General features: G+C 35.8%; 3 protein-coding genes across 3 annotated transcripts; all 3 read left to right on the forward strand.

The window, feature by feature from the left end:
- The first annotated feature begins 6,847 nt into the window (after window positions 1–6,847).
- Window positions 6,848–8,884, forward strand: LOC130732630 (dirigent protein 17-like). The gene is made up of 2 exons (XM_057584641.1): window positions 6,848–7,042; window positions 8,093–8,884. The coding sequence occupies exon 2, from the start codon at window positions 8,101–8,103 to the stop codon at window positions 8,593–8,595; it is 495 nt and encodes a 164-aa protein (XP_057440624.1). The 5' UTR covers window positions 6,848–7,042; window positions 8,093–8,100; the 3' UTR covers window positions 8,596–8,884.
- Window positions 8,885–15,878: 6,994 nt separating this feature from the next.
- LOC130730406 (protein ALUMINUM SENSITIVE 3) lies at window positions 15,879–18,134 on the forward strand. Its single transcript, XM_057582412.1, has 3 exons — window positions 15,879–16,440; window positions 16,631–16,876; window positions 17,611–18,134. Exons 1-3 carry the CDS (start codon window positions 16,135–16,137, stop codon window positions 17,920–17,922), a joined length of 864 nt encoding a protein of 287 aa, XP_057438395.1. The 5' UTR covers window positions 15,879–16,134; the 3' UTR covers window positions 17,923–18,134.
- A 1,885-nt stretch (window positions 18,135–20,019) lies between these two features.
- On the forward strand, window positions 20,020–22,903 carry LOC130730408 (uncharacterized). Its single transcript, XM_057582417.1, has 4 exons — window positions 20,020–20,367; window positions 20,483–20,658; window positions 21,466–21,664; window positions 22,529–22,903. Exons 1-4 carry the CDS (start codon window positions 20,292–20,294, stop codon window positions 22,750–22,752), a joined length of 675 nt encoding a protein of 224 aa, XP_057438400.1. The 5' UTR covers window positions 20,020–20,291; the 3' UTR covers window positions 22,753–22,903.
- Window positions 22,904–24,609: the final 1,706 nt, after the last annotated feature.

Genomic DNA, 24,609 nt, shown 5'->3' on the forward strand with positions numbered 1-24,609 from the left:
CTCTATATTGGTGGACCAATCTGCATCAGAAAATCCTAAGATATTCAAGTTTGTTGATGGCTTTATGTTTGAGCAGTGATCCATTTTTCCCTTGAAATACTTGAAGAGGCATTTCATTATCTCAATCTCCTATTATATTAACCTTCAAATAAATTTTCCTTTGAACATAAGAATTGTATTTGGGTGTAGACTTCATATATCTCTACTAACTTCTATTCCCGGGAAGTAATGTATATTATTTCCACGATCCTTGAGAAAAAATGTAGCATTTAGTTTCCTAATAAATTTATTGAAAAAGTTAGAATTATTTAATCAATTGCAGATTTGCAGTGCATCACAATAGGGAAATTAGGCAAATAGAAATATGCCTCTTTTTCAATGGAGAGTTGAATGAAACTATCTTCATGAGGAAACATGAAGGATTTATTGATGATGCAAGGCCCCAAAATATTTGTAAATTAACCATAGCTATTTATAGTCTAAAACAGTCACTTAGGTTTTGGCATGACAGATTAAAAATGCCTTGCTCAAATGGGGATTTAGAAACATTGAAAGCAATTTTTCTCTGTTTTTTTTTTCTCTCTACAAAGATCACATGAGAAAGGTGAATGAGGTGGTAGTGGGAGCGAGTGAGGAAGGTAGGGTGGGCGAGAGGAGAGAACAGAGGAGGAGGTGGTGTAACAGTGAGGGGTTCAAATGAATGGTCACACTTGGTAACTGAAGAACTAAAGTTATCGATGTCTCTAAGATTCAGGAACCTTTTTCAAATTCCATAAGTGACACAATAGCATATACTTTTATTCATGATCTTAGTATTTGATAAGATATGTAGTGTTTCAACTAAATGAAGTTTAATGGAAGCAGGGGTTAGTAAAGTCTTGTTCATTTGAATTGACATTGTTTTCCTATATAGAAATCTGATTCTTACAGATGAAAGAGTTATCGTGTGGTAAATAGATTCTTGCAAGTGTATACATAAATTTATTTATATGATCCAAATGAATTAGAGGTATGTTACATGGTCAAAAAGTTCTCATACTTTACAAGATTAATCTGTATGTACCATAAGTATTTTATTTTCATATGTGATAGATCACTCTTGAATCTTGAATCTTGTCATGTTAATAATTGAAAGCTTGCTACGGTGCTACTAATAAAAATGGTTATTGAACTTGTCAAGTGCTTAGTGCTGGACTGGTTGTTGTGATATGATAAATAATTTGGACTACTTGTTGAGTTGGAAAATTGGTGGTTGAGTTAAATAATAGTATGAATAAAGAGGAGAAGACTTATAGTCATGACAGTGCAGATTTAGCCACCATGAGTACATGTGCAACATGTGTGTGTATATATATTGGTTGAAGGAAACAGGGCTATGCAATTTCCTTTGCAACCTTCAGGCTAACACTAACAAAAAACAAAATACCCAAGTAGGCCTAACCACCATCAAATTTGGATGTATTTTCAAAAAATAAAAGTCATTTTTTAAGGAGTATGATTACAATATTGAAACCAGTATAGAAAACAGACTCCCAATTTCTCTCTTAATTGGTGAGCTCTCCATGGAGTGGAATCATTTAGCAAAAATTGTTCTCATGTGTAATTACTAATCTCTTTTGAAATGATCTATACCCCAGATTACAAGTTGTGCATAATTATGGATGTTACACTTATGATGTAGAAACGTTGTTGTTTGAACCATATATTGCATTCAATGTGAATGAAGTTAGTGCCTTGCCAGCATATAATCCAAAATATGTGCTGCCTAAAACTTAGTTAAGTTTATGAAAATTTAATATAAAATATATTTGTGTTTAATTTTTTTCATTCCTCTTTGAATTACATTTTTGCTTCTAAATTTGATGTTTGGATGCATTTGTGTTTAAAAATATTTATCCATATTTAAACATTTTATGTAAAATATACACATGTTTACTGATTAATATTTTAATGAATGCTTTTAGAAACTTGAATGGTAGAAAAACAAAGTTGGAGTAGAAATTACTATGAACTGTTAGGTTATGAGAAATTAATATGCTCACTTCATATCACAAACATACAATTTAAATGAAATATAACAATGTTATATCGTTATGAAATTTCTAATTTAATGCAACTTGGCAAAGAGATGAACACAGAACTAACATAATGGTATGTATGAAATATGACAAGATTGTGACAAACATCACAATAAACACCTGAGTTAATCAATGATCCAAAAAGATGAATCAGTAAAAAAGAGGATGAGGCAACAGAGAGAACCTGACCTTTAACATCAGGGGAAAAGTTGTATCATCAAGGCAAATAGTTGTTGATATTGGCTTGTTGGAATTGGAGGACCAGAATGAGAAGCTTGAGAAGAGGAAGCAACATGGTGAACAAGTTGTTGCTTGAACTTGGTGTTAAGACCAGTAGGGTAGCCATGTTTCTTCAAGCATCTATCAATTATATGGCGTACATGACCACAATAAGTGCAAAGTGCTTTATCTTTTTCCTTTTTGATAAACTTAATTCCTTTGTTTGAAGATTGAGCAGCAAATGCAAGATGTGGATCAGTAGAAGGAACTACCATTTTCCCCCATCCCTCTTCTTGGAGCACCATGGAAAATACCTTATTGATGGAAGGAAATGGATTCATAAGGAGAATATGGCTCTTCACTTTATTAAAAGAAACATTCAAGCCAATTAGAAATTGAATAACTTGTTCTTGATGCAAATAAACCAAAAGAACCCAATTAACCCCCACATGTGCAATTTTTGTAGGGAGATAATCTTGAAGTTCATCCCAAATTGACATGAGTTTGGGGTAGAAATGGCTTATGGAAAGGTTCTCTTAATGAAGAGTATCAAGCTCATTCTTGAGCTTAAAAATGTGTGTGCCACTAGGTTGATGGAATCAATCTCGCAAATTCTGCCAAATTTCCCTCGCAGAGGCAATAAATAATGATACTCGAAACAATGTCCTTAGAAACAAAACTCAAGATCCATGACATACCCATGTGATCTTGTTAATCGAAGCCTGTAAATTGGGATTGTCATCAGTAGGTTGGGAAAGGTTCCATTGATAATGGTAAGATCCTGAGCTCGAAAGAAAGAGGCTCAATGAAGTAGAGAGCCCTGATAGCAGAAGCAAAGAAGAAATATTTGAACAAAAACAATAGAAAATGAAGAAGGACAAATGAATCTCTCATTGATTGAATTGAGTTACATGAACTTATACATGTGCTGACGAAAGTTTCCTGTTTTGGTTATAACTGTATAACAGATATTAACCAACTAAATATAATAGGAAACTAACAACTTAACCTATTCTAACTAACAACTAGTCAACTAGCTTTTAACTTCAATTATTCCAATACATATCATAAGCATAAAAGTTAAATGAAATATAACAATCTTATATATTGTTTTGAGATTATACCATACATAAAAGCGCCCTCTAATTCGAGAGCACTTGCTTGGAGGGTCCTCCTTAATAAAGTGCAAACTAAAGTTGAATTGGTTAGAAGAAATGCCATCCCGACTAATTCTGGGATCTCATGTGGATTGTGTCTATTGGAGGATGAATCAGTATCTCACCTCTTTTTCTCCTGCTCAATAGCTTGGAAGGTTTGGATGAAATTATGTAGATGGCTTGGGGTAAGTACTGTTTTACCGATGAATGTCAGAGCTCACTTTCTCCATTTTGGTTTCATCTTAGGGGCAGGGAAGAATATGAAATGTGTATCAACTCTGCTGTGGATTGCTGCAATATCCTCTTTATGGTTTTATCGTAACAAAGCAATTTTTGAAGGTGGTGTGGTGGACGTTGAAAAAATTACAGAACTGATACAATTTAAAGTTTGGCTATGGCTTAAAGCTAAGGGGAGGAATTTCCAGGCCTCTTCTTCAGATTGGATTCTGAATCCTATTTGTTGTATTACAGCTTTGTGACTGCTATTCTGTGGGGACGTTTGATATTGCTTGAATCCCTTGTCTTTTTGGTACTGTTACTGGCTTAATATTCTTAGGCTTGGAGCTGTTGCTATATTATGGTGGAGCTAGGTTGATTTGTTGGGGTGATACCATGCCTTGTTTTTACTAGCTGCTTTGTTGGTGTAAATGAATCTTTGCTTGATATAGTTGAAGCTGTACTGCTAAACTGGCTTCGGGTGGTAGTGCTATGGATTTATTTTCATTCAGTTTCAATTAGTGGGTGGGTTTTGTAATTTCTCCTTGGAGGTATTGTTATGGCCTTCTAAAATATGTACTCTTTTTCCTTTTCCAGGTTTTTCCCAAGGGGGTTTTCCTGGAAAGGTTTTAATGAGGCATATTTTATTATGCTGTGCTTTCAAGGAGGAGGGGGTTTATTCCTGACATGTTTTTTCACTGTTTTTTGCTTCTTTCTTACTACTTTATCTTTCTTCCTCTTTGTATTGGGTTGAAGTACCCCTTGTACTTCATTCAATATATTCATTTGGCTTATAAAAAAAAATACATAAAAGGTCATATCAGTTTCCCCAAAATAATTTGAAAGTCCTCAAAATATATTAATTTAAGATATTGTTTGAGATACAAACATTATGAAATGGAACAATTTTTATATATAGTTTCATCACGAACCAACGTATATTGTTTTTTAAATCATATGTTGTTCATGGTCCAAGCATGCACTTTTGCTTTCTAAAATGATCTATCATCTATGTATGATAAAGGTATATATTTGACTTGGGACTCATTAGAATTGAGTCAGGGACTGCATTTGAGTGAATAGGTTGGGCCTGAGTTTCTCACGTGAGTTAAGATGTTGTCATTCCATCCAATTTGTTCAAAAGAGAGCACTCTTACTTTTTGACAATCGAGGCCATCACAATGCTTAGGAGAGGAGATGCTTTATCAGGTTATTGTAAGATGTTTGGATTATTTTTTTCTTTTCTCATTATCAATCCTGTCACTAATAAGCCATTTAGGATAAAATATAGAAGGGTTTCGAGTGAATACCTATTATAAGTATTCCCTTTGTAGACTAAGTTTTGTATGGGTTCATCCACTTTGTCACATACACTTAAAAATAGCCAATACAATTTTGTATGGGGTAAGTAGGAATAAATGACACTACTGAGTATTGAGTTACCCAGAGTGAGAATCCTTGACTTGTTAATGAGGCAACACTTATAGGATATGTAAACGTTGACTACTAGTACATGACGACCACCTTTCAACCAAAGGTAAGGAAAGTTATTTTGTCGTCAACTTCCACTCACGCCAAGAGCTGAAGGACCATTCTGGTACACAATTGACAAGCACTTTGTCATGTGACCATCGTTCTCCAACAAGTAGCAACAAGTGCCAAACAACAATACTCGATAGACAAGGGATCTTATCATGCCAATTAACGAATGCTAAGATACACCCCCTTTGCGTTACAAAAGTTGGAAAGTCGTCCTTGCAATCGCTGGCCAAGATAACAAGTATTCCAATCACACAAAGCCGATTGTGGTTCCGTGAAAAGTGTGTTTCTTATTGAATAATCATTCATTCACACCTCATTTTTTAGGTGTGAAGATGTGGAGGAAGTAAGAGATAGGAAGAAATGAGAGATAAAGTAAAAATGTGGTCGGTGATTTGATTGATAGAGAAGAAAGAAATAAATAGAAAATGAAGTGAAAAAGGAGTGAAGGTATGTATGTATAATAACTCGTTTTTTGTCATACTTGATAAACCCTTATCTACCCATACCTAATGGACTCAACACCATTGTCTCAATAAATAAAGTGTGTGCATGGATCAACCGCATGTTGCGCAAACACAACCTTCTGCATACGCCACTATCAGTCGTTGTTCAGGATTGGATAACTGAGTATATTTTACAAGTAACCATGTTTCCTCTAAAGTCATTGACTCTCTTCTCAAGGAATGAACACGATATTACAACACAGTACACCCACATTCTCCAAAGTGAATATTTGAACTACATCTAACAAATACTCTAAAGCAAGAGCATAAGAGAAAAAGAACATAGTTTTGTACACAAGCTCTCTTCCACCTGTCTGATTAAATGATGCATGTCTTATACAATCCAATGACCCCTACTCATCGAACCTTGCACCCACATGACAATCCATCCACCTCATACTCTCCTACCTTAAAACCATCAAAATCTCACCCTACAAAATGAAGATTCTATGAACCATAATGTACATTATTTATATCTCTTTGCCCCTTCTCACCCATGTTCTAACTTGAGCGTAGAGTATTTTTTGCAAGTGCCACCACCTGAGCATTCGTACGACGAAGGCGCACAGAAATCCACCATCTCCACCACCATTCATCATTCATCAAAACACTCCCATGAGTGATCGGTTGGCTCAACCCGATAAGATACAAGTCTAATTTATTTTTTCAAGCGAAAAGTTAAAAGTCTTCATTTTTTACTCTCCTTGTAAAACAGTTCAACTTAGATAATTTTCCCAGTTGTCTGTAATTTTAAGGGAGTCAATTTTTATTTTATTTTTTAATAAAAAGGGAGTCAATTTTTATTTTATTTTTTAATAAAAAGGGAGTCAAATTTTATCACACAACTAATCATGAAAATAATTTCCTATTAATTAAATTAATTCTATAACATTTCAAAAAAATTCAAACATTTGTTATTTTCATAATTTCAATTAATTTATTTCAATTGCAATTAAAACCCATTATTATCAGTCAAAAAGATTTTAAAAATATTAATTTAATTTCCTTATAATGTTTAATAGTCATGTCCTTAAAAATATTTGATAATAGTAAAGTAATATAATGATTTTCTAAAAAAGATTAAGAGGTTAGTCTATAAATGAAAAAGAGCCTAGTAAGTGGAACGATGCGTTTAACCAGAGAAACAGAAAAAAGGGTTTCACAAACAAAAAACGCTTCTTCTTCTTCCTCGGCCGTGAATTAGGGTTTTCAGAGAGCTTCATCCGTCGTGCCGTGACTGCGAGGAGGAGCAAGAAACCGCGCCCTTTTCCAGATTCGCGAAACATTGCAATTTCCACCGCAGATTCGTGTCGCGAAATCGAAAGAGGTATCACGTACTTTTCCCTCTTCTTTCAGAATATTGCAATTTCCATTTGTTGTTGTTTTGTGTACACTGTTTCGTTTATCTAATCTCTCAATTAGGCCACAGTAAATGCATTTTGAACGCTTCGCTAATCTCATATTAGTGTCTTAAATGTGAATCTAATGTAGAATCTGAATCTGATTTAAGGAGGGTGAAAATTGAAAACCAGAATTTTGATTTTGAGTTTTTTTTTTTTTTCATGGACTTTGCACTCTTGTTGTATAGGGCTGTTTGCGTTTTTGAAAGATCCATTAAATTTGAATTCGAATTCAATCAGATCCAATACAATTTAATGCAATTTGGACTTTTTTTAAGTTTTTTTCTTTGAGATCGTAGGTTTTATTTTAATACAAGTCTTGAAATATATAACGTATGATAAATAGATGTTAAAAAATTATGAATTTGATTTGTATATATGTATTCTTTCAAAAAAAAAGATTTGTATAGATGTATGGTAGAAATAATTTGACACATAAGCCTGTCTAATTGTTTAGTTTTTTTTTTCAACTTTTAATTTAATTATGATTTAACAAGATGAAACCTAATTTGATGCTTGTGTGTAACCTAATTTTTTTTTTTGAGAATGTGTATACTTTTTTCTTGCTACATTTTTACTTTTTTTTGTACATTATTAAAATCATAATTTATATAAAAAAAATTGATTATATTATTAATTCAAGATCTATTTTTAAATTTGTTTTTTTGTAAATAATTACAAATTGTATTTGTGATGTAAATGTGTAAGTATGAATAGCATGACATATTTATAAATATTCAATATTACCCCTGTTTTTTTAGTTTATGGTTTGATTGATTTTCATATTTTTTTATAACTTTTTTCAATTTTCATTTTTTAGATTAGTTTTTCAATAAAAAACCGTACTTTTTTTTGTGACATGAATGATTTGTAGCTAATATGATTGTTCAAGTTTTTACTAGTTTGATTCCTCATGTTCATGAATCATAAGATTGTCATTTTATATTTAACCGATTGTTTTGCCTTTTTTTCCTCAGAAGAAGAAATGGAAGACAAGGGAAACCAGCAGGAACCAAATGCTTCAAGTGCAGCGGTTTATAAGGTACCTGGAGAACCTGCTGTTGTTATCAATGGGGTGCCTGACATAACTCCCGGTGGCAGCACCACCCCTCCCCCCAATCCTTTAAGCATTGTTGAATACCGCGAGCCTACGCTTTGGGGTGAATTGTTTGAAGGGAGGGAAGTAAAAAAGTGGTTCATGGGAAGATTTTACTCGGGTACGGTAACTGAGTTCGACAAAGAGAATCGGTGGTTCAGGGTTCGCTATGAAGATGGTGACACTGAAGATCTTAATTGGCGTGAGTTGGATGAGGTGCTTCTCCCTTTGGATGCTAAAATTCCGCTTAAGAAATTGGCAAAGAGTGTTGTTAAGAAAAATGCAAAATCTGCTAAGAAATCTGCCAAGAAGGTTGCTGCTCATTCACTAAGTCCCAAAATCAAAAAGAAGACAACGAAAGGAAAACAGATCATTCTTCCTTGATCATAGCAAGGAGCTTTAGTTGAAAATTTTGTGATTTGTAGATATCAAATTACATAGCATGTCATACATAGTGGCACCACACAAAGCAATTAATCGATTTTGAAATGGTCAAAATGAAAGAGCAATTAGGAAATTGGTGCTGAGGGAAACTAAAATTTTGTTGTTTTGTAAGTGGGGAACTGGTCCCCAAGAATATTCGAATGCTGATGTTATAGTGTCGATTGACATTATTTTGTTACCTGATGAATTAGATTTTATAAAAGCTTCAAAGAAATTTGCTTATGATGAATTGATGATCTATCATGTGCCATATACTGTTATTACTCTGAAATTTTCTACATATTCTTTGGTATGTTGTTTTTTTTTGGTCAAATTTGGTATGTTGTTATGGTGTCCTCCCATAGAACCTTAGGCATGTAGAATGGGCCTAAATAGCCACACCATTTGCAAAAGGGCCAAGGTGCTAAATCTGAATGGAAAACCTCTTCACACTCATTCGTCCATGGAAATCTTTCATTTTTCTTAAGGCATTGAAAAATTGGTAATTATTGGTCGGTCAAGCACAAGAGGGACCTTGAGAAGGCTGTCATTCTTCCAGTCAGCCATTGTACTTCTTTAACATTCATCAGATGCTTCATTTCAATTATAGGTTCGAACTTGTCAAGCACAGTTTTTATGCACGATGTATTAACATAAACCCTAAAAACTTACCACTTTAAACCCTGAATGTACATTTTTTTAAGGTTTAATTTAATTTTATGCTACATAAATTCGGTAAAGATCTCATGAAGGCCCAATAAATGACATTTTTTAAACACGAGAAACTTACCATCATGCCATCCATAAAAACTCCAACATTATGACTGATTTGACCACTTAACACTCAATCCATGAAACATCATTTCATAACAATAATTCGACCGGTCATACATGAAAGCAGGTTTCTCCTCATCCATAGGATGCATGGGTATTTGATTATATCTCAAATATGAATCCATAAAGTTTAAAAGTTTATATCTAGATGCTCCATCAACTAATTGATCAATATTAGATAATGAGCACGAGTCTTTAGGACAAACCTTATTTAAATAAGTAAAATCAGTGCACGTGAGTCCCTTGCCATTGAATTCCCTTACTATTACTATATTGGATTTTAAGTCGAGTATTTTATTTCCAACGCCTCACGATCCCTTTTTCATATAACCATCCTCCTCAACGTGTACGAAGTCTCGAGCACCGTCTCTTAAGTCATCCATGGTTTTGGTTGATTGATGATTTATATAGTTATTGAATGGGTCTGACATGAACCCATTTTCAAAGGTCATTATGCATATTGTTGGTGTCTGGTCTTCTAGGTGGAAGGACAAATCCTCAACGATTCTCCTAGAAATTGTCCCACACTAAGTAACTATCCCAACGTCTTATAGATGGAAGCACAAATCGTTGGATCAATTGAGATAACCCCTCAACAATTCCCCTAGAATTTGCCTCACACTAAGTTACTTTCCCAACGTTGCCTTTCAGGTCTAACTGGCCGAAAACTATGCTAGGAATTTCATCAAAAACTTCGAGAAATTATAGACTTAGATGGTTGAGTGGTAAATCACGCAAGAGCTAATTTCTTTAGCGTCCTATGAAATATCTTGCATTTTAAAGCTACTATAGCCTTATTGATGATCATCTTGATGTTAAAACCACCAAGTGTTCCTTAGGATCAAACTGTCGTTTGTAGGTGTTAAAAGCCAACACTTTTAGATTGTATGGGATAACTGTCCTAGTTATCTCCTTTGAAAAAGATCGGAATCTCCTCTCCCGATCTCTCTAGTCAGGATAGTGACTTGATCCAACAAGACCTGATTAACTCTAGTAGGTTTAGCATCCTCCATCCCTCCCTCTCTCTCTCTCTCTCTCTCTCCCTCCCTCCCTCCCTCCCTCCCTCCCTCCCTCTCTCTCTCTCTCTCTCTCTCTCTCTCTCTCTCTCTCTCTCTCTCTCTGTTTGTCTGGTCACCATTTCTCCTACCATTTGCTTCATTGCCATTCATTCCTCATTCGCTTCCTTCATTTCTTAAAAAAGCCTGGGGTTCCGAGAATAGTTTCGTTAGAGCTCCACGAAGGGTGCCAATGTTCACAAATAAAAATCTCTAAAGATTAAGTGTAAATTACAATGATTCAGACCTAGCCTCCGGAGCACAATTGAGAATACTTTGACATATTTGCTCATTCCATTTTATACACAAAAACTAACCCATCCCATTAGTGGGAGAATCAAATCTTTCAATCTCACCCTAATTAATCTCATAATTATAGAGGTATTATCATTGACATATTCAAACTCGCCTAAATTGCACACTTACAATCACAAATTAATACACGTAAATGACCCTTCTTAAAAAAAAATTGGTACATCGGAAAGATAAATTGCACCCATCATGGGTTGATTTCAGGACCTCCCTCACCCAACCCTCATGTCCCCTAACTCTTACCACTAAGGACTATCATTCAGGGACATCTTCCTTAAATAAATTCGTTATTGAGCAACTACCTTAATTGTGATATCCATGATGTTGGAGACAGTCCTCCATCTGATTATATTCTTCATGAATTGCTCTCCTTAAGTAAGTTGTTTGAATCTCCTGTGATCTCATTTCTCCAAATTACTCATCCGAGATAATGATCAGGAGAGTGTCTGAACTTGGTCTTCCATATAATTCATGAGCTCCGAAAACACTAAATTTTTCACATAAAGATGATGCGTGATCGATCGTCGCCTATTATAATATGAACTTAGGCTTCCATATACTTCTGTAAAACAAAACTTGTATAAATGACTTCTTGTTAGGAATTAATTTTTTAAGAAAGTGAAGCTGATTCAATCATATAAAAATGACAAACAGCCCATGATAACGATGGCATCATGTGACTGTAAAATACCTACTGTGAACATGGACATAATCATGGCAACATATATGGCCACTACATTGCCACAAACACATCACCAAAACTTTAAATTAATGAATAAATAAGAATATTGAATCCAAGTGTCAACAAGGCCAAGGTGAAAGCAACAGCTATAAGTGTATAAGGGTAATATAGGGATATGAAATATCGCCAGCTGTCATGAGCCAGCTGTATTGACAGCTGTACAGTTAGTTGTTAGTATTCTGTTAGCATTCAGTTAGATCAGGATTCTATATAAGAGATAGATTCTCTTTGTAATAGTAAGCTTTCATCATAACAGAATATTGTTACAGATTCAATGTCAATCTCTCTCTCTCTCTCTCTCTTTTTTATAAGTGTATAAGGGTAATATAGGGATATGAAATATCGCCAGCTGTCATGAGCCAGCTGTATTGACAGTTGTACAGTTAGTTGTTAGTATTCTGTTAGCATTCAGTTAGATCAGGATTCTATATAAGAGATAGATTCTCTTTGTAATAGTAAGCTTTCATCATAACAGAATATTGTTACAGATTCAATGTCAATCTCTCTCTCTCTCTCTCTCTCTCTCTTTTTCCCTCTTTCTGATTCTGTTATCATGGTATCAGAGCCTATCCTAGATCCAGTTGTTGTTTGTTGTGGAGACCTCCCATTATTGGGCCACCCGTTGTTGTAGATCCCACGTTCCAGGTTGTTCAGTCCTGGACGTGAGGGGGTGTGTTAGAAGTCCCACATTGGCTAGAGATAGAGCATAGATAGCCTTTATAAGGGTAGTGCAAACCTCAACTCTTGAGCTAGCTTTTGTGGTTGAGTATAGGCTCTCATGTTCAGTCATACTCACAGAGTAGTGATGGTTGTACTAGTGACACTAGGAATCAAGTTTCTGTGTATGATTTGTGGCATTACAGGCTGGGACATCCTCACCATGATGTACTCAAGCAAGCTTTAGGTCTTTGTAATATTCCAGTTCCAAGCAATAAAAGTATATTTTCTTTCTGTAAAGCATGTTGCTTAGGCAAATCACATAGATTGCCCTCTACTCTTTCTTCAACTTCTTATTCTACACCTTTTGAGTTAGTCTTTGCAGATCTATGGGGACCTTCCTCAATAGAATCTTCCTGTGGTTTTAGCTATTTCTTAACATGTGTTGATGCCTTTACACGGTTTACTTGGATTTTTCCACTTAAAAGAAAATCAGATGCTTGTTCAACCTTTATTAATTTTCAGTCTATGGTTGAGCTTCAATTTGGCCACAAATTGAAGAGTGTTCAAACTGATGGGGGAGGAGAGTTCCAACCTTTACTTCCCCATTTCAGATCCTTGGGTATAGTTCACAGGCTGACATGCCCTCATACACACCATCAAAATGGTAGTGTAGAGAGGAAGCATAGGCATATTGTGGAGACTGGTCTTACCCTGTTATCTCATGCAAAGATACCACTTGAATATTGGGATCATGCATTCTTGGCAGCAACTTATTTGATCAATAGAATGCCTACCGTGGCTCTTCAAAATCAGAGTCCTTATTTCAGATTATATGGCACACATCCTGATTACAAGAGTTTAAAGATTTTTGGTGCAGCTTGCTTTCCTTATCTCAGGCCCTACAATTCTAACAAGCTATCACTTCATTCAAGAGAGTGTGTTTTCATTGGCTACTCTTCCAGTCATAAAGGGTACAAGTGCTTAGACTCAACAGGCAGAATTTATGTCTCAAGAGATGTTCTTTTTCATGAACATAGGTTCCCATATGAAGAGATTTTTCAGACAACAAGTTCCTCCTCCACACCTTCTGATTTGTATAGTCCTACATCTTTGATTCCTTTGGTTTCAGCAGCTCCTTCTGCAGTGCATCAGCCATCACACTCTCAGGACCCTTCTACTGATGTAGTTTCAGCTCCTCAGCCAGTCAGTGATGTACAATCACAATCAGCTTCCTCTCAGCCAACTGATTCACTAGTTCTCTCTGAGGCAGTTCACAGTTCAGCAGCTGCTGTAGATCAAGTTCCTCCTGCACCAGTCAACACTCATGCCATGCAGACAAGGGCTAAGTCTGGTATAGTGAAGCCAAGGCTGCAGCCAACTCTTCTACTCACACAAGTGGAACCAACAACAGTCAAGCAAGCATTAAAGGATGAAAAATGGCTTCAGGCCATGCAAGAGGAATATAATGCTCTTATCAGAAATGAGACATGGTCTTTGGTCCCTCTTCCTCCTCATAGAACTGCAGTGGGGTGCAAATGGATTTTTAGGATCAAGGAAAATCAAGATGGTACTGTTAACAAGTACAAAGCTAGACTTGTGGCCAAGGGTTACAGTCAAGTTCAAGGATTTGATTATTCAGAAACTTTCTCTCCAGTGGTTAAACCTATTACCATTAGGTTAATCCTCTCCTTGGCTATTTCTCAAGGTTGGCCTATACAACAACTGGATGTGAATAATGCCTTTTTGAATGGGGTCCTAGATGAGGAAGTCTATATGTCTCAACCACCAGGTTTTGAGCATGGCAATAAGGCTTTAGTCTGCAAGCTACACAAGGCCCTTTATGGGCTCAAACAAGCTCCTCGCGCTTGGTTTCAAAGACTCAAAGAGGCTCTTCTCCTTTTTGGGTTTGTTGCCAGTAAATGTGATCCATCCTTGTTCATTTATCACACTCCTCAAGGCTGCATTTATATGCTAGTGTATGTGGATGATATTATCATCACAGGAGCATCTATGACTCATATTCAGGCTCTCATAACTAAGCTACACTCTACTTTTGCTCTCAAACAGCTAGGGCAACTAGACTACTTCCTTGGAGTTCAGGTCTCTCACCTTCCTAATGGTACTTTATTGCTTAATCAGTCTAAATATATCTCAGATTTGTTGAGCAAGGCAGGAATGACTGATGCAGTAGGCATTTCAACACCAATGCAACATGGAGTTAAACTTTCAAAGCATGGTGGCACTACTATGAATGATCCTACATTGTATAGGAGTGTTGTGGGTGCTCTTCAATATGCAACTATCACTAGACCTGAAATAGCTTTTGCTGTTAACAAAGTGTGTCAATTTTTATCTCAACCTCAAGAGGAACATTGGAAGGCAGTGAAACGAATTCTGAGATATCTCAAAGGGACAATCTCCTATGGTGTGCAACTTCAGCCCTGTTCACTTTCTAAACCTCTTCCTCTACTGGCATTTTGTGATGCAGATTGGGGGGCAGATCCAGATGACAGAAGGTCTACATCTGGATCTTGTGTGTTTCTTGGTCCTAATCTCATTTCCTGGACAGCCAAGAAGCAGACATTGGTGGCCAGATCAAGCACTGAAGCAGAATATCGCAGCCTAGCTAATACAACAGCAGAGCTTCTCTGGGTCCAGTCCTTACTTTCTGAATTGAAGATTCCATTCCAAACACCTTTAATTTTGTGTGATAATATGAGCACGGTACTGCTTACTCATAATCCTATCCTACACACTAGAACTAAACACATGGAAATGGACATCTTCTTTGTCAGAGAAAAGGTTCAGGCCAAGCAACTTCTGGTTCAACATATCTCATCCGAACATCAGAGGGCTGACATATTCACTAAAGCTTTGTCTCCTACTAGGTTTCAGTTTCTTAGAGACAAACTGAGTGTGTTTGACAAACACAGGTTTGTCCAACCCACTTCAGTTTGCGGGGGTGTATAAGTGTATAAGGGTAATATAGGGATATGAAATATCGCCAGCTGTCATGAGCCAGCTGTATTGACAGCTGTACAGTTAGTTGTTAGTATTCTGTTAGCATTCAGTTAGATCAGGATTCTATATAAGAGATAGATTCTCTTTGTAATAGTAAGCTTTCATCATAACAGAATATTGTTACAGATTCAATGTCAATCTCTCTCTCTCTCTCTTTTTCCCTCTTTCTGATTCTGTTATCAACAGCATTTTGTCAAACTTGCACGTTAACGTGCTGAGCCGTACCAAACGTTTATTCGTTACTGTTATCGTTACCGTCCTCGGTCGTACGTACGTCCAGTTATTGTCGATAACTGTACAATTTATAATAATAATTCAATCATATCGTACTTAAAAGCGATATCAAATCATTAATATTAAACATGATTCGTTTCCTAGTAATAGTATCATCACTTGCTGATATTCAATTGGATAATCAAGTTGAAGTAAAATATTCTATAGTCGATCATCTAATTAAAGTGGGAATGGAATATATAAATGTAGTGTGTGGATTAACATATTCCACTTATGAAAAAGATAGTCGTGCTCTTTAAATATTTAGTCGATTCAATTTCTAGTTATAGAATTTATTAGGAAAAATTACTTCTTTAATGTGATTTTTGAGTGATAAAAAGATTAGTTTCATAGTTGATTAGTTTTGTAGGTGTCGGCTGTGAGATACCGAGAAATCGAGAATCAAACAAGTAAAGAAACTGACAAAGAGAGATAAGAGATACTGCTGAATCAGTTGCTCTGTCACGCAACTCCTCCACCAGGTGACTCTCATTCTAGGGAAGGTCGTTTCTGCATTTCGCTCTCATATATCATTATTTATCATAAGCTCTCTGAATGAACATGATTAAACCAATTCCTAACTAGTGTTTCATCATCATCACTATGGAATCTCTCTTCCTCAAAACCACGCTACTCCAGAATCAAACATTCTTGCAGCAGGAGGTGGCAGTGGGCACGGATTTGACATGGCTGGTGGAGTTTCTGAAGGGCATGGTGAAGCCAGTGGCCGCCACAGCGGTGGTGTTTCTGGCCGTGGGGTTGTCATTCTGGCAGAAGCTTGGCCTGGAGGTGGAGATGGTTGTAGCGGTTATCAGAGCATTTATTCAGCTCTCTATTATTGGCTTCGTGTTGCAGTTCATCTTCAACCAGGACAACGCAGGATGGATCCTTCTAGCTTACCTTTTCATGGTCACTCTTCTTCTTCCACACCTCTTTTCCATTCCCTTCAATTTTCTTCCATTTTGGAAGTTCTAAACACATTTCATATAGCAAATTAACGTCTTTTGATGTCAGAATTAATTCTAGTGAGGAGCTTCTGTGATTAGTTTCTGAATTTTAAAATTGATTCTGATGAAAGAGAGAAACCGATTGATTCCAGGTGTCTGTTGCTGGCTACACGGCGGGGCAGCGTGCTAAACATGTACCTCGTGGAAAGTATGTGGCTGGGGTTTCTATTTTGACAGGAACTGCAGTGACCATGTTCTTGCTGGTGTTGCTGAGTGTGTTTCCTTTCACTCCCAGGTATATCATTCCCATTGCTGGCATGATGGTTGGCAATTCCATGACAGTAACTGGAGTTACCATGAAAAGACTCCGGGATGACATTAAAACTCAGACAAACTTGGTATGTCTTCTTCTAGCTAGTAGTAGTATTTTTGGAATAACTACTCTTTCCTCTTAATTTTGCAGCTAATATAGATTGAGTTTAGAGTCGAATTATAAAAAGATTCTCAAACATTTACAATTTATGACAAGGAGATGTAAGATGAGATCTACACAAATTTGAAGAGATCCCACAAGCCTAGGAAAAAAGTTGAAAAGCATTGAAAAATATCAAGCTCTTTAATTTGGTAACACAAAATTTATAAATTTATTCAACTTATGGTAGATAAAATCACAAGATTCTTGTAATGAAACTCACGGTTTGAAACTAGTGCATTGTGAAATTTGAGTAAATTTAGTTTTAAAATTAGTTTAATGTTGCAGTGGATCATGTTAAAAACTGGTACACTCATGAATTATGTTCTTGCAACTAGTAATATTTAATCTAACTTACTTACAATATGCTAAAATTTATTTGGGGCGGAACTCTTTTAACTCATGAACCAAGTTTTCGGAGAAGTTTTTTAAATTTGTGAAACATGTTTTTTTATTCATTAAATAAAGTTTTTTTAAAGGGTTTTGATACTTTTTGAAAGGGAATATGCCATTTAACTTTAGCACAAGAATATCATGACAAATCATGTGATAACTGTACTGATAAGTCAGGGTTAACATTTGATAACCCTTGTGATTAACTTATCATATCAATTATCATGTATTGTAATGGATACTTTTTGAAATTTGTGATTACTGCAGGTTGAGACAGCTTTGGCTCTTGGAGCAACTCCACGACAAGCAACACATCAGCAAGTGAAAAGGGCTCTGATCATAGCACTTTCTCCTGTAGTGGACAACACCAAAACAGTGGGTCTGATCTCTCTTCCTGGGGCAATGACTGGTCTCATCATGGGAGGGGCTTCCCCATTAGAAGCCATTCAGCTACAGATTGTGGTCATGAATATGATGATTGGTGCAGCAACTATGAGTAGCATGATGGCTACATACCTCTGTTGGCCAGCATTCTTCACCAAAGCCTACCAGTTGGAAACCAAAGTCTTCTCAAATTGATTCCACCTAACATGAGTTAGACCCCCTTCAAATCTCCATAGATCAGAGATCCAACCTTAGAAGCCCACATTTTCTTTTAATCATTCATGATGACTTTAGGATGATAAGTTTGTTTCTAGAACAAATTTTGATTAAACAAAGTCCACAAAAGTTCTGAAGGTTGTGTTGATATAATTTCTATATGGACAATGAATTGATAAAATTAAAGATAACTCAATCTTGATTATAAATTGATTAATTGAAATTCATGTGCATCTCATTCAATTTGAAGCAAGACCAATTTTTTAGTAAATCTCACATAAATTTCAATTAATAAATAAAGAAGTGTTGAAGTGTGAAAGTGAATATTGATAACATTTTTCATAACGTGATAGTAATATAGAGATGATGATAGCATAATTTACTTCTATCACAACACTTTTTATATCAAGATAAATTGTGTGTTTATTTATCTATTATATTGGAGGTGATTGTGTTTTTAATTTCTTAATCCAAAAACTATGCTCAGTTGAAAAAACTGTTTTAATTAGAAAATCAATATTAGTTGAATATTGTGCTTTCAAAACATGGATACCACACGCGCGCCCTCAAGTTATCAGATATTGTGGATATGCAGGGGTACAAGGCTGACATTTTATTTCATTGATTATGAAGTTGGATATTGTGCTTTAATTTCAAAATGCGCGGGTAATAAACACATTTCTAGTAGTGGATGATCCTTTACTAGAACTATGAAGTTGATCAACTTTACTGCTGATCATAAGCTTGGTGTCGTTTGATAAGTCATGATCAACATCGATGACCTTCTCGGTGTGATTAACAACTCGTTGTTTCAATTCATAATTTGGAGAACTTTGTATAGCGAGGATTTGTTCATATATCAAATCTTAGAACATCTAAACCATATTTGAGCCGAAATAATAAAGAACAATGTTTAGTACTTTAAAAATCGTAACAGCTTTTTCACACAGCCGAATAGACAAGTTAATCATCGCATATGAACTAGCCGTTAGAAGAGTACCCAAAGAGAGAATACTAACCGTTGGCTCAACGTGGTAAAAACGGCTAGGTAAAAGAGGGCATGTATTTTGACGGAATTTGTGGACAAATTTAGAGACTTGAGTATAAAGAAATAAGATATTTTTGGGAGCACCTGAAATATTTTCGCTTGCAGAATAGTTATTGGTTCAATTCCATTATAATAGAGAAAGTGGTTACTCACAAAGTGAACTAGCTTAATTAAGTTATGAAGAATGGCTTGATCAAAGCTTCGAGGCTGACTATGAGAGATAGAGTATTAAACACTCACGATTCACTAGCACTTGTAAGCAGAAGAACATGGGTTTGTGATTAAGTGTTCATTAACTAACATAATTAGTCAATTTACTCTTCTTTATATATAGACAGTGAGGGATATTTCTAAACGATACATAACTCACAAATAAGTGATCTTCGTATTAGTCGGCCAAACATGTAGCTAAATTATCAGAAGTCTGAAACGAGAGAACGTAGCAAAAACTTAATTTTCCTACTAATACATAGTTCAACCACTACAAATACAGATTTGGTTGTTCAATTACTAAGCATTATTTATTAATGTTCACTCATAATTCTTAATTATTTAGAGAATTGTCCAAATTCGTTTACTAATTAACTATAGCGTCATAGTGTCAATTTCACGCTGGTCAATATTCAATATTGAATGCATGCACCACCACACTTTCTTACTCCTTGTATCTTGCCACACATTGGCATGAGATACACCCCTTGTACTTTTTGAAAGAACAATAATCATCTAAATACATAATACATAATGCAATATATTAAACTAAAGAGAATATATCCATTCAAGACAACAAAATCAAATGTAGCATAGCTTTTTGTATTCAGTATTTAAAGTTGGGGGGTCATCTTAATAACCAAAGTTTAGATAAGTAGAATAATTATATTTTGATATTTTTGGTTTCAAGAGGAAGAAAATAATATTTATTATTATATCACTTACAATAAGTTAATTTTAATTTTATTTATTTAGGGTGATTGAAACAACCCAACCCAACCCATCAGAAATTTATTACAACTTATGAGTTAATTTATTTGAAGTACTAGTCCATAGAAAGGATTTACCTTTCTTAATCATAAACTAGGGCGACTATTGCGCCCACCCACGCACCAGATCACAAGAATCAGATTCCCAGCTTGCTTCGACCTGGACCGGACCTGGTCACACACTCTCCCCATTCAACGTCGTCGTTTACCAAATCCCTAAATTCAATTCAATTCAATTCAATTCAATTCAATTCAATCATCTTGTATGTTAATCCTTCCTTCATCAATCGCATCGCTTCACACACCCAATTCCCCCTGCCATGTCCGCGTCGATTTCTAGGGTTTCACGCCTCATCCTCCTCATCCTCTCCATATTCTCATTCACCAATTCTCCAGGTATGTGTTATTTCCCAGAATCAAACAATCACCTTTATTGTGTTTATTTTTATCAGATTGATTATATGTTGAATAAAAAGTTTTTGGAATTTATCATTTGGTGTCAATTTCACAGGTTTGGTGTTATCTGCAGTGGTCACGCTGAGTTCCCTTGAGATATTTACAACGCATGAGTGGCTAAGAGCTACTCCATCTGTCTATTTTCGATGCACTGGGGACAATAAAACCGTGTTGCCTGATATTAAGAAACCCCATGTTTTGTATACTTTCAAGGGTGAAGAGTCTTGGCAGGTTTCTCCTTCTATTGCATCTTTGTTACCTTTTTTGTTTTGTTTTTATTACTGTTGTTGGTTTTCATTAATCTCTCTTGAGATTTAGTTATGTTAATTGAGTCTATAAGCTGTGATTAACAAAAATTAATTCTTTCATACTATATGTTTTCACACGATACCCTTTACCGGAGAAAGAAATCTATATGACTAAATGCACTTTTGGAAATCCTTCTATAATTGAGAAGTTTATGTGTCTGTTTTGTTTTCAGTTTGAAAGTGCTTTGCTTTTACCCCAACAGAGGTCCAAAGCCTCTTTCACGTTTGGGGCATTGGAATGTGTGATCTCGAATTCCAATGCCCCAAAGGCATATGTCAGTAGCTTCTTTGTTATAGAATTGATTTTGAGGAAAGATAAGATGATTCAAGCATGCTATAATTGGTAGTTAGAAATACATGCCTTTTTAGTGTATGTTTGGAGGTCTAGTAGATTTTCATGTTGGGGAGAAGTGATTCTGAAAGAAGCTACTATGAGTAACTTTTATGGGGCCAGAAGTGATTCTTAGAGGTTTAAGTATTTAACAATAGATCCAAACACGCAGTTAGCCAAACAACTATTGTTTCTAATTTAAGGCAGGCTCGTCTCATTATGTACTGGATATGTTATTTACAAGGAAAGAAAGTATTTGAGTAATTTCAATTTTCCAGTCTTGGTTTGATTTGCTTGGTAACCTGAAGCGTAGTCGTTGAATTCAAATGGCTTTGCATTTGTTGTTACAATTGTTACTGTTGGAAGCAACTACTGAGATTTTGCTTTGTGCTTTTTCAGCCTTTGACTGACTTCCCTAGTAAAAAGTGCAAGCGATGTGGATTGTATGAGAAAGACCCCATTCTTTCAGATGATGTGTTTGATGAGTGGGAGCTGTGTCCTTCTGATTTTGCCGCCCCTGATGGAAAATACAGCCTCTTCAAGGAGAAAGAATTTAATGCTACTTTCCTCTGCCCAGAGTGCTTAACTCTTCCTGGTGGTGAGTGCCTTGCAATCTTTTTTCTTTCAAAATTCCCTTTATCACTTGCTGGCTGTTTTATATTCAATAGAAGCTGTTAAAAATTTCACTCATATAACTGTCTGATTTAGTTCTTCAATCTGAATTGTGAAAGAAAAAATATACATAATTCGGATATCTAATATCTATCGATGTGTTGTTCCTAAAATGTAACTCGGAGAATTTATGATACCACTGCAACAATTAGAAAGCTTATCAAAACTTATTAATTTCTACTTGATGTATGATTCTTTGAACATCTAGCTTACATTTCGTTGGAGTTTTTTAAAAAAAGTGCAAGTAACCTCAATCATCTATTGAATAGGAATTTCTCATCATATATGACTTGTTTGCTTAAATTATGTATAGAAAATGATTTTACTTCTATTATAAAGAATGTGTCTGTGTGTGTGAGTGAAAGAGAGAGAGAGACAAAGAGAGGGAGAGAGAATTTTTCCCATAACCGGTTGGAAAGAGGATTGGGCTGTATTGATTGTAAAGAAGATACATTGGCTTATTTATGTCAACCTTCAAACTTGTATGCTGATTATCCCTGATATATAACCTTATATCTCATCCCACCAGATGGATAAGGTCTCAAAATTGCTTGCTATCATTAACTGTCATCTGAAAGTACTTTCTTTTCAATGTTTCTTTTTTTGTCCTTTTTCTGGAAAATACTGGACATGCCCGAGTTAAGTTTGTTCTAATTCATTGCATTTCTGAATTAACCTCTCATGATGTTTTCTAAATAATTCTACAATGGGTGTGCATGCATCTATACCCTTTCACCGTCTACTTTTGCAATTTTATGTTTGACAGAAATAATTGTTTTCATATATGCAGTTGCTGTCCCTGCGCCTGAAGGGAATCGTGATAAAAAAGGAATGAATGTAGCTCTTGTAATCTTGCTGGTTGTTTTGGTCTCAGCTATACTGATCCTGGCAATGATGGGTGCATATAAGTACTGGCAAAAGAAGAAGAGAGAGCAAGATCAAGCTCGGTTTTTGAAGTTATTTGAAGAAGGAGATGACCTTGAGGATGAGCTCGGGCTGGGCACTATAATATGATAGCAAACAAATACCCTCTTGTACAGTAGGTTTTCCTTACACAATTTTGTTTATGAAAAAGAATGAGAAAGGATTTTCTGGTAAATGATGTGCTACTTTGACGATGAGATAGTTGTCAAGGTGGATAGCAATGTGTTATTGTTCACATTCACTTACTTGTACATTTTACACATACTGACATACTTGATCTGAATGAGTTGCTCAAACACCATAAAAACTGCTTTGATCAATTCATCGATATTCAAATCAGAGTTAAAGAGTTACATGGCATATTGTGTGCCCTCTACCAATGGATAGTCCCAGGTCAGGGGCTGGTACATGTATCTGGTTGGCTGAGCACTTGATCTGCTTTGAAAAATTCACCAATCCTCATGAATATCTGAGGAAACACACCTGAGCTGGAAATCGCGGAATAATATGATTGAAAGGAAATGGTTACGGCTAAAACCAATCTCTTTTGAAAGGATGTTAAAGTTCTCGTATAAGGAGGTTCAACACCGCATACCTATGCTGAGTTACTACAAAGCCAATGACATGATCTGTGAAACTCAATTGTTACTCTTCCAATGTCCCTACCATTGTCAACTTACGGCTTAGTGACGCACTTTTGTTGCGACATCTAACTTAGACCCGTCATCTTGTGTTCTACAGGAGAACAACGAGGTTGAGTTACTACAACGTAAAAAACATGACCTGTAACATTCAACCGTCATGCTACCAACATCCCAATCATCGCTGAATTAGGACTTAGTGATGAATTTATGTTACAGTATGTGACTTAGATTCGTCAACCTACTTTCTACAGAAAAATTTCTACTTGAATGTCGACTCAAATCACTTCTCCCAATGTTTTTCCTAATTGAATCTGTCCAGGTATCCAACCTTGAGGACGAACAAAGCAGGTGGCAGCCTAACTCGGTGACGGCCTAACTCGAATGCAGGAAGGACACCTAACCCTAAAGCTCAGAGATCTTGTTGCGAACCACATTGTACCTAAGAATTTGAGCGACGTTGATTAAACATGATACTTCATCATCTTCCTATATGAGAAGGGACCAAATAAATTAAGGTACACAATCAAATTACACCGAACCTACCATATATAATTGGGGACTTGGGTGTCGGAATGCCTTTTAGATACCACCGGTGGAGAAAAACATACGATAAGCATAGCACCAACACCATATCTAAAGGGTTACACTCGACCTAGAGTGATTGGTTAGATTTTCTCTAATCATGCCTCAATAACGACATTGACTAGTGCATTTTGCTTGTTGAGGCATCGTGCTAACTAGAAAGCAGAGAAATAAAGTTATAATAATGTGAAACTGATGTGAATTGTGTGGCGTGGGAAGAAAAAAAAAAGTTATTGAAAATTGTTGGGAAGGCAGTTTGGAGTTTTCCTACCTTGGATTCAGAAAAGACCTTTTGACCAAAGAACTAGAATTGTTCAAGCTATATCAGCATTATGAATTCTCGAGTTTCTTTCCCCTTAACTATCATCAAGTAAATGTCTTCAATATTATCATTGGAGTTGAAATCCACCGCACCGCACCCATTCATTTTGCATTAGCATTTCCAAGTGTCCTCTTTACCCCTTTTATCCCTGTCATGACCATCACCCTCAACATTTTCCTTAAGATTACTCCTTCCCTATTTTACAACATATGCACTCAATTTCTAATTGTACACTGCACAATATTTTACCCTTGTACGTGGAGTTGTACAAAAATGAAAGCAACAATTAACATGCAATTCAATGTGTGATAAAGAGTATTAATTGGGCGTAGTAATTAACCACACTAAAAAATATGGGCGTGGCACGACCCAAACTATCCACAAATTGCACACCGTGAG

This window comes from Lotus japonicus, chromosome 1 (genome assembly GCF_012489685.1).
Source record: "Lotus japonicus ecotype B-129 chromosome 1, LjGifu_v1.2".
NCBI lineage: Eukaryota > Viridiplantae > Streptophyta > Magnoliopsida > Fabales > Fabaceae > Lotus > Lotus japonicus.

Bases quoted from the DNA above. Each gene is read 5' to 3' on its own strand.
- LOC130732630 (XM_057584641.1), top strand. From the start codon at position 8,101: ATGGAAGACAAGGGAAACCAGCAGGAACCAAATGCTTCAAGTGCAGCG.
- LOC130730406 (XM_057582412.1), top strand. From the start codon at position 16,135: ATGGAATCTCTCTTCCTCAAAACCACGCTACTCCAGAATCAAACATTC. The intron at 16,441-16,630 runs GTCACTCTTCTT...GATTGATTCCAG, and splicing joins TTCTAGCTTACCTTTTCATG to GTGTCTGTTGCTGGCTACAC. The intron at 16,877-17,610 runs GTATGTCTTCTT...TGATTACTGCAG, and splicing joins TTAAAACTCAGACAAACTTG to GTTGAGACAGCTTTGGCTCT.
- LOC130730408 (XM_057582417.1), top strand. From the start codon at position 20,292: ATGTCCGCGTCGATTTCTAGGGTTTCACGCCTCATCCTCCTCATCCTC. The intron at 20,368-20,482 runs GTATGTGTTATT...TCAATTTCACAG, and splicing joins CTCATTCACCAATTCTCCAG to GTTTGGTGTTATCTGCAGTG. The intron at 20,659-21,465 runs GTTTCTCCTTCT...GTGCTTTTTCAG, and splicing joins AGGGTGAAGAGTCTTGGCAG to CCTTTGACTGACTTCCCTAG.